General features: G+C 41.3%; 1 protein-coding gene across 1 annotated transcript; it reads left to right on the top strand.

Moving 5' to 3' along the window:
- Positions 1 to 141: 141 nt before the first annotated feature.
- On the top strand, positions 142 to 2,811 carry LOC121286236 (cytochrome b-c1 complex subunit 9-like). The gene is made up of 2 exons (XM_041203263.1): positions 142 to 327; positions 2,539 to 2,811. Exons 1-2 carry the CDS (start codon positions 157 to 159, stop codon positions 2,587 to 2,589), a joined length of 222 nt encoding a protein of 73 aa, XP_041059197.1. The 5' UTR covers positions 142 to 156; the 3' UTR covers positions 2,590 to 2,811.
- The last annotated feature ends 6,259 nt before the right edge of the window (positions 2,812 to 9,070 follow it).

The raw sequence follows: 9,070 nt of genomic DNA, 5'->3' as shown, positions 1-9,070 counted from the left end.
CATAGATCTAAGATAATTTTGCGCTCGTTTTGCAGTCCCTTTAGGAAGTATTTTTGACATCATGTGAGTTACTGTGTTGGTGGTGGTGGAGGTGTTTTTGTCGTTGTGATAATTAGTGGCGGGGGTGTTTAGGAGCGGCGGAGGGTTACAGGAAGAATGTGTGCGGCGGCGATTGGCAGTGGGAAGATGGCGGTGTTCAGGCAGGTTTACAACCTGGTGTTCAAGAGAACTTCCACCTTCGCGCTGAGCATTGTGCTGGGCGCCATCTTCTTCGAGAGGGTGTTCGACCAAGTCGGAGATGCTGTGTTTGAGCGCATCAATGAGGGGGTGAGCCTGAAATTTGCGGGTGGTGGGTTTAAGAGAGGTGACCGATAGGAGGGAGCGGGTTCACCTTCAGTTCTTTCCCTGTCGCTCAGCTGCTCTCGGAACTGTCCTGGTGAAAGGTCACCGGCCTGAAATGTAAACTCTTGTTTCCCTCTCCTCTGATGTTGCCAGATTGCTGAATATTTCCAGCAGTTTCTGTTTTTATTTTAGGTTTCCAGCATTTGCTTTTGGCTTAATGACTCAGTTCAGTGTGGAGGAAATTTTGCAGTTGCAGCCAGTGCCATGTAATGTGAGCATACCCACCTCTCAATCCTCAGCTGTTACCCCCTCGAAATACAGTGTCAGAAGAAATTGGGATTTATATTTTAAATTCTTACACAATGTCACAGAACCTTCATCGGTTGTTACCAGTGGCAGTGACAAAGCTAGTTATAGTATTGAGCAGTTTTAAGAGATTTGAGATTGAACTTTTTTATTGATTTTGGCATTGCTTCCTGGAGGATATGTTAAACTAGGCTCAGTTCTGTCTTTAATAAAGCTAGTGGCTTTACTTAGACCTGAATATTGTGCATTCGTTAAGTCAAATGCCATTGGAGGTGCTCTTTCTCTTATCCTGTATCGATCAGCAGTGCTTCTTAATTGCCTTTCTTGTATAGTTAATAAGTCCCCGCCCCCAACAATCTCCATTGCTTTTTTATTTGTTCTTAGGATATGAAAAAGCTTGGTACCATCTAGGACAAAGCAGCCTGCTTGATTGCGCCTCCCACCCCCACCCATCCATCCATCCATCCACAAACATTCACTCCCTCTATCACCAAAGCACAGTGGCAGCAGTGTGTACCATTTACAAGATGCACTACAGAAACTCTCAAAGCCTCCTCAGCGCCTTCCAAACCCACGACCACTACCATATAGAAGGACAAGGGCAGCAAACAGATGGGAACACCACCACCTGGAAGTTCCCCTTCAAGCCAGTCACAATTCTGATGTGGAAATATATCGCTGTTCCTTCACTATAGCTGGATCAAAATCCTGGAACTCCCAACTAACAGCACTGTGGGTATATCTACATCACTTGGACTGTAGTGGTTCAAGAAAGCAACTGACCACCTTCTCAGGGGCAGTTTGGGATTGCTAGCTAGCAATACCCACATCCAATAAATGAATTAAAAAAAAGGTGGGTACAGACAAGACTGGATTTATTGCCTCTATCCAGTTGCTCAGAGAAGGTGGGTCAGCCTTTGAACTGGTGTGGTTCTTGCAATTATGGTGCTCTCATAGTGGTTTAGGGAATTTAGGGATCTATCTACTGTAATTTACCAGTTTCTTTGATTAAACCAGTTAAGACATTGTGGTTTTTCTTTCTCTCCCTACACTGACTTTTTTTTTTGGGGGGGTGTGGGTGTTTCATTTGTGCTTTAGCCTTCATTACTTCATATTTCCTGTTTGTCTTTATCTTTTGGGTCATGCCTTTACTTATTGATTTTAACACTTGCTCTAAATTTACTATAGATTGCCTATTTATCTTGATCCCTGCTAACTATTCCTGGTGTCATCACTGATTTATTTTTCTCATGCTTACCCGTTTTAGCAATATTCAGAAACAGACATTATGCATTTAAGCCCCACTTCATGATCTCAGCGTCTGAAATAATTTGACACTCCAGTGCTGCACTGAAGTAGTGTCATGTTCATAGAGGTGCTGATAAAGGTTTGAATATCTCGAGCAGATTCTCCTGGTATCCTGGCCAACACTTCTTCCTCAACCAACACCATGAAAAGCACAGCTGGTTACTCATTTTGGTTATGGAATCTTGCTTTATGCAAAGTGGCTAACATGTTTGCTTACCCTTGTACAATGAATTACACTGGTGTAATTATTTCATAAAGTGCTTTTGAGATGGATCTAAACTACTACATAAAATTCAGTATGGAAAAAATACATTTGCCTTATGTTATATAATGCATGTCTTCTATCTTAAATCATGCTTTAATCATTTATTCTAAGCAGCCTTCTGTTAACTTCATGACATCATTGACTGATGCAATGCCTTGCCACTCTTGTAAATCTACAATGTAGTTTATAAATTTCCATGTGTCATTGTTGTACCTAGTTCATGTTTATGTTGCAAAGCTGATGGTCAAATGAATGTTTTGCTTCAGTGAAAAATGAGGTGAGCTGATTTAGTGAAATAATGTTTTCTCTATTTGCAGAAACTCTGGAAACACATCAAACACAATTATGAGAAAAATGAGGAAGCATAAATAAAATTCCGTACTGCATGGTGTTTTCCATCTCCTGGAATGTTGCTCCTGTTGAACAGCCCAGCATTATAATGCCATCCACCAGGACTATTAACTTTAACAGACTGTTGACATATTATTTTGTCAATTCCTGAAAAATGGATTGTTACTGTAATTGAACTAATGCTGGGTCCATTTGTTGAAAATGATTACAAAGATATAAATATCTAAAATTCAACAATTTTTCTGCCTTTAATCATTTTTGTCTATGCTGATCACTAAAAAGGCAAATTCAAAGGATTGCTTTTCTATTACATACTGTTTCCTCTTAATTCAAATTATTTGCTGATCCAGTTTTTTTTTTAGCATTTGAAATTTACATTGTTTAAATTAGTGGATATTTTTTCTGGGGTTAGATTCATGTAGCCACATCTTAAAAATAAATCAAAATTCTCCATCTCGGTAACTCGCTTAATACAACCCAAGTCATGTTCACCCATCTTTCCTGTGCGCACTGACCTAAGTTGGCTCCTGGTTAAGCAAGGTCTCAATTTTAAAATTCTCATCCTTGTTTACAAATCACTCCCTGGCCCCATTTCTTCCTACTTCTGTAATCTCCTCTAGCTTCACAACTCCACAAGAACCCCTCTGCCAATTTTGGCCTCTTGAGCAATCCTGATTTTAATTGCTTTGCCATTGGCAGCTGTGCCTTTAGCAGCCTATGGTCTTAAGATCTGGAATTCCCTCCCTAAACCTTTCTACCTTTCTTTCCTTTTTAAGATACTCTTTAAGACGTACCTATTTGACCAAGCTTTAGGCAGTCATGCTTAATCTCCTTATGTGGTTTGGTGTCAAATTTTATTTCAACAATTGTAAAGCACTTTAGGATGTTTTATTCTGTTAAAGGCATTGTATAAATTTAAGTTGTGGCTTATTCTTCCCCGTCTTGTTTGTCAGCCACATGCATAAAACATCACTATTTTTAACATAAGGCTTAAATAGCTTGTTACTTATTTTCTTTTTGCATAGCTTGTCTTTAGGGCAGAGATGTGTGGTCTTGCTATGCTGAATGAAAGAGGGACCAATTGAGCTATTCTGCACCAGAATATAAATTGAACTGTCATTGATCTGTGTAAGGAAACTATAGCTTTACTGGAAAATTTATGGATGCAATTGAGAATTGTTAAGGAACCAGAATCCAGACATTAAAGAACTGCTAGACATGAGTAGAAAAGTTAAAACTTTCAGAAATCCATGAATTGGAATTAATATTGCTGTGTCTATTCCCTTAATCTTAAAGATTTTTAATTTCAAGTTTTTACATATAAACAAATTGGAGCCAATAGTAAGTTTTATTTTAAATTGAAAATCAAGATAGCACCAAGATCCATACTGCAGGATATCACCAAGTTTAAACATGTGAAAGTAAATTCTTCTGTCTTTTAAAATCAAGATTGGATGAGGATATGGTATACATGCAGTTAGCTGGACTGCGTTAAGTATTATTCAGTCTTGCTCTCTGCCAAAACAGCTCACCAGTGGAGGATGATAGAGAATATCAAAAACAACCTCCAGTTTCTTTTCTCCATCCCCAGTCATCACTTTAAACCCCTTTCCTAAGCCTTCTCCATTCTTGGAGCTCATAGACTTTTGTCAATTTTTGAAAACTGATACCTCCTGCTCCTGTCCCTTAATACCCCCTTGTGCTCGTTCTGAGCCTGCATCTTTCCCTAGTTTCCCTTCACAACCTTGAATTCTTCCAAAAGTCTTCATAACTATTCTGCACTAAATCCCATCACTCACCTGATCTACATTGGCACCTGGTCCAATGCAAAATTCTAATTGTTGTGTTTAAATCCCTTCATGGCCTTAGTCCTTACAATCTCTGTAACCTATGCCAGCTCTATAACCCTTAAATGTGTTTCTATTGTTGTGCAAACCCAGTTCATTCAACCCATCATTGGTGGCCATGGTTTCAGGTGTCAGATCTCTACAGCCTACGATTCCCTCTCAATAGCTCACTCTCCTCCCGTAAGGCGCTCCTTAAAACCCACCCCTTTTTAGTCATATTTTCTAATATCTCAAAAGTGAAATACTGCAGATGCTGGCAATCTGAAATGGCATGATTGGGAGAGGGAATCAGTTAATGTTTCAATCTAGTGACCTTTTACCAGAACTACAAGATACCACTAATACACCAGCTCATACCTTCTCCAATCCCTGTAGCTTTGGTGTAGCCATCTTCCATTACCAGCACCTGCTGGCAAGAGAAAAAAAAAATCACCAGTTAAGACTTAAGTGCTTAATGTTAAGGTTAGAAGGCTGTAAATTACCTCATAGAAAGATGAAATGCTGTTGCTTCAGCTGGCATGAGCTTCATTGGAAAAGTGTAGGAGGCCAAGGTGGGAGTGTGATGGAGAATTAAAGTGGCAAGCAACTGGAAGCTCAGGATTATACTTGTGAAGTGAAGTGTTTGGTTCCCCCAAATGTAGAAATAACTGCATTTAAGAGCAGTAAATACTGTTTAGTGAGTTGAGAAGAGTTATAAGTGAATTGCTCTTTTAATTGGAAGGAGCATTTGGGACCTTGAATGGGATGAAGAAAGAAGGGAAAGGACAGGTGTTGCATCTCCTTTGCTTATAAGGGAAGATGCTGGAGGTGATTGTGAGTGGTCCCTTTGGAATGTTGAAAGCTGTGGGAAGAGGGAGCAGTGATGTGAAAAGTGGCATCACCAGAATAAATAGGACAGACATGGAGAAACAGAGTGGTATAGATTCCTCACAGAAAGCGAGGTGAAAGGAAGTATCATCGAGATAGTTGTGGGCTTGTAATAGATGATGGACTGCTTAGCCCCAGAAATGAAGATAGCTCAAGGAAGGAAAGGGAAGGGTTGGAGATAGAGATTAGAAGCAAAGTTGACAAAACTCCATTTCTTCTTTTGCCTGGCCTCCATTTTTGTTTGGTTATGTTTACTATAAAGAACTTGTGCTATTTTTCTACATTAAAGGTGATAAATAAATGCCAGTAGTTTGGTTACAGTATCTGGAATAACTTGATCAAGGGTCAAAACCTGAAACATCAACTTGTCTATTTTCTCTAAGAATGCTGCCTGACTTACTGCAAATTTGAGAAGTTTTGGCTTCAGATTTCCAGCATCTGCAGTTAATTATTTTACTTCAGTGGCACAATTAGAGATTTTGAAAGTTAACTTTTAATGATTAGTGTGACTTGCCTTTTATTGTGTACTGTGCCAAAGGAAAACCCGCAGACATACCAAATCCACATGCAAGCACAGGGACAAAGTTACACTTTCAGGAAATTCTGCAGGTCTGTTAGTTATAGATTACATTTTTTAAAAAATAAATACTAATTAGGAATGTTTCTAAAACCAAGGAACTTATCAGAGAAAGTATAATAAAAACTGAAAATGAATATCCTTAAGTGTAACTAATGACCACTCGCCATCCTGACTTGGAAATATATCGCCATTCTTTCAGTGTCGTTGGATCAAACTCCTGGAACTCCCTTCCTAACAGCACTGTGGGTGTACCTACACCACATGGACTGCTGCGGCTCAAGAAGGCAGCTCACCACCGCCTTCTCAAGGGCAGCTAGGGGTGGATAATAAATGCTAGCCCAGCCAGCTAAGTTCACATCCCATGAATTAATTAAAAAAATTCTTAATCTTAAAAATATTTGTTTGCAGCAGGAAGTCCTGCTTCTCAATTATCCTGAGCTGATAGTTATTACAAAGTGCTGTTCATTCCTACTGAGAAGTTAAAGATTTGAAATCCTTTGGTTTCCATGCCTGGCGCGGTGGTTAGCGCTGCTGCCTCACAGCTCCATGGACCTGGGTTCGATCCTGATCTCAGATGTTGTCTGTATGGAGTTTGCACGTTCTCCCCTTGTCTGCGTAGGTTTCCGCTGGGTGCTCCAATTTCCTCCCACCGTCCAAAGATGTGCTGGTCAGATGGATTGGCTACAGTAAATTGTCCCTCAGCGTGTGATTCTGTGTATGCGCATGTGTGTGCCCTGTGTTGGATTGGTGTCCTGTCCTGGGTGTACCCTGCCTAGTGCCCATTGCCGTCAGGATAGACTCTAATTCCCCGCGATCCTGAATTGGATGAAGCGGTTCTGGAAAAGTGAGTGTGAGTGGTTTCTATGACCATCTTTCCCACAACCTCATGTCGGAATCCCTCCAATCATATTTCAATCCCCGTCACAGTTCCCAAATACCTCAAAGCTACAAATGACATCCTGACAACAAACTATTCCTCCTCATCCTTCTCCTTCTCCACCTGCCTTTGACATGGTTGACCAGTCTGCCAACACTCTTCACCATCATCCAGTTGGGTGGAGCTTCATTTGCCTGGTGCCATTCTTATCTATGTAGCCAGAGAATCACCTGCAATGGCTTCTCTTTCCCCATCCTGCTTCTCATCTACATGCTTCCCCATGGTGACTTCATCCAAAACCAGAACATCTATTTCCACATGTATGTTGACGGCACCCATCTGTACCTCCCCACTACCTCTCGACCCCTGCACTGAATTGTCTGACTGCCCGATATCCAGTACATTCCTCAAATTACATATTGGGAAGAACAAAGCCATGATGTTCAGTATTCACCACAACCTCTATTCCCTTGCCACCAGCTCCATCACTCTTCCTAGTAACTGTCTGAAACTTAACCAGATTGTTCACCACCTTCCTGGCGTATTTGGCCTTGAGGAGCTTTCGACCGCTATCCACACCATCACTAGGATCCCATACGTCTATCTTCATAATATCACCCAACTTCACCCGTCTCAGCTCATCTGCTGCTGAAACTCCTGTCCATTCTTTTACCTCTAAACTTGACTATTCCAATGCATTTCCATCTTCCACGCCCTCCATAAATTTAAGCTGATCCAAAACATTTGCTGTGCTCTGATTTATGTTAGCTCCCAGTTGAGTAATACCTCAATTTTAAAACTCTAATCCTTGTTTACAAATCACTCCATGGTTTCAACCCTCGCCATATGAGGCTCTCGCACTTGCAAGATGTTTGTGCTGTACCAATTCTAGCCTCTTGTAAATACCTGATTTTAATCGCTCCACCAACAGTGGCTATACCTTGCTAACACCATAATTCTGCAAGTTCCTCCCTAACCCCCTCTAACCTGATTTAAGATGCTCCTTAAAACCTATCTCTGACCAGTTTTGGTCATCTGCCTTGTTCTCTCTTTATGCAGATCAGTGTCAAATTTTATTTGCTCCTGTGAAGCAGGTTTGGCTGTTTTACCACATTAAAGGTGCTTTATAAATATAAGCTGATCATCTGATACTCATACATACTAATGTGAACAAGGTGAGATGAGAGTGACTGCCCTTGACATCAAGGCAGCATTTGACTAAGTGTGGCATCAAGGAGCCCTTGCAAAACTGAAGTCAATGGGAATCATGGCAAAAACTGGTCTGCTGATTGGAGTCATACATAGCACAAAGGAAGATGGTTGTGGACATCACTGCAGGAATTTCTCAGCTGCTTCATCAATGACCTTCTTTCCATCATAAGGTCAGAAGTCAGGTTGTTTGCTGATGATTGCACATTGTTCAACACCATTTGTGACTCCTCAGATACCGAACCAGTCCATGTCCAAATGCAGCAAGACCTGGACAATATCCAGCCTTGGGCTGACGAAAGGTAAGTAACATTCATGCCACCAAGTGCCAGACAATGACCTCCAACAAGAGAGAATCTAACCATCGCTCCTTGACATTCAATGGCATTAACATCGCTGAATCTTCTACTATCAACATCCCGAGATTACCATTGACCAGGAACTGAACTGGGCTGTAGCTACAAGTGCAGGTCAGAGGCTAAGAATCCTGTGGCGAGTAACTCACCTCTTGATTCCTCAAAGATTGTCCACCACCTACAAAGCACAAGCCAGGAGTGTGATGGAATATTCTCCCCACTTGCCTGGATGAGTCCACCTCCAACAACATGTAAGAAGCTTGACAAAGCAGCCTGCTTGATTGACACCCCTTCCACAAACATTCACTCCTTCCACTGTAGCAGTGTGTACTAACTACAAGATGCACTGCAGAAACTCACCAAGACTCCTTAGACAGCACTTTCCAAACCCATGACCGCTAACATCTAGAAGGACAAGGGTAGCCACATACATGGGAACACCACCACCTGGAAGTTTCCCTCCAGGCCACTCACCATCCGAACTTGGAAATATAATCGCTATTCCTTCACTCTCACTGGGTCAAAATCCTGGAACTCTCTCCCTAACTGCACTGTGGATGTACCCACACCACAGGGACTGCACCAGTTCAAGAAGGCAGCTCACCACCAGCAACCCAAGGGCAATTATAGATGGACAATAAGTGCTGGCCTAGGCAGTGACACCTACATCCTGTAAATGAATAAAAAGATACAGCTTGCTTTCAACAAACTATTCCTGCAATTGTTTCACCATTGTTGTTTTTCTACATCATGCTGAGCATT

The sequence above is a fragment of the Carcharodon carcharias genome, chromosome 13 (assembly GCF_017639515.1).
Source record: "Carcharodon carcharias isolate sCarCar2 chromosome 13, sCarCar2.pri, whole genome shotgun sequence".
Classification (NCBI taxonomy): Eukaryota; Metazoa; Chordata; class Chondrichthyes; order Lamniformes; family Lamnidae; genus Carcharodon; species Carcharodon carcharias.
The sequence above is the reverse complement of the archived record's forward strand: the minus strand, read 5'-3'. Positions and strand labels throughout refer to the sequence as shown.

Excerpts from the sequence above, each read along its gene's own strand:
- LOC121286236 (XM_041203263.1), top strand. The coding sequence starts at position 157 with ATGTGTGCGGCGGCGATTGGCAGTGGGAAGATGGCGGTGTTCAGGCAG. Across the intron at positions 328-2,538 it reads TTGAGCGCATCAATGAGGGG|AAACTCTGGAAACACATCAA; the intron begins GTGAGCCTGAAA and ends CTCTATTTGCAG.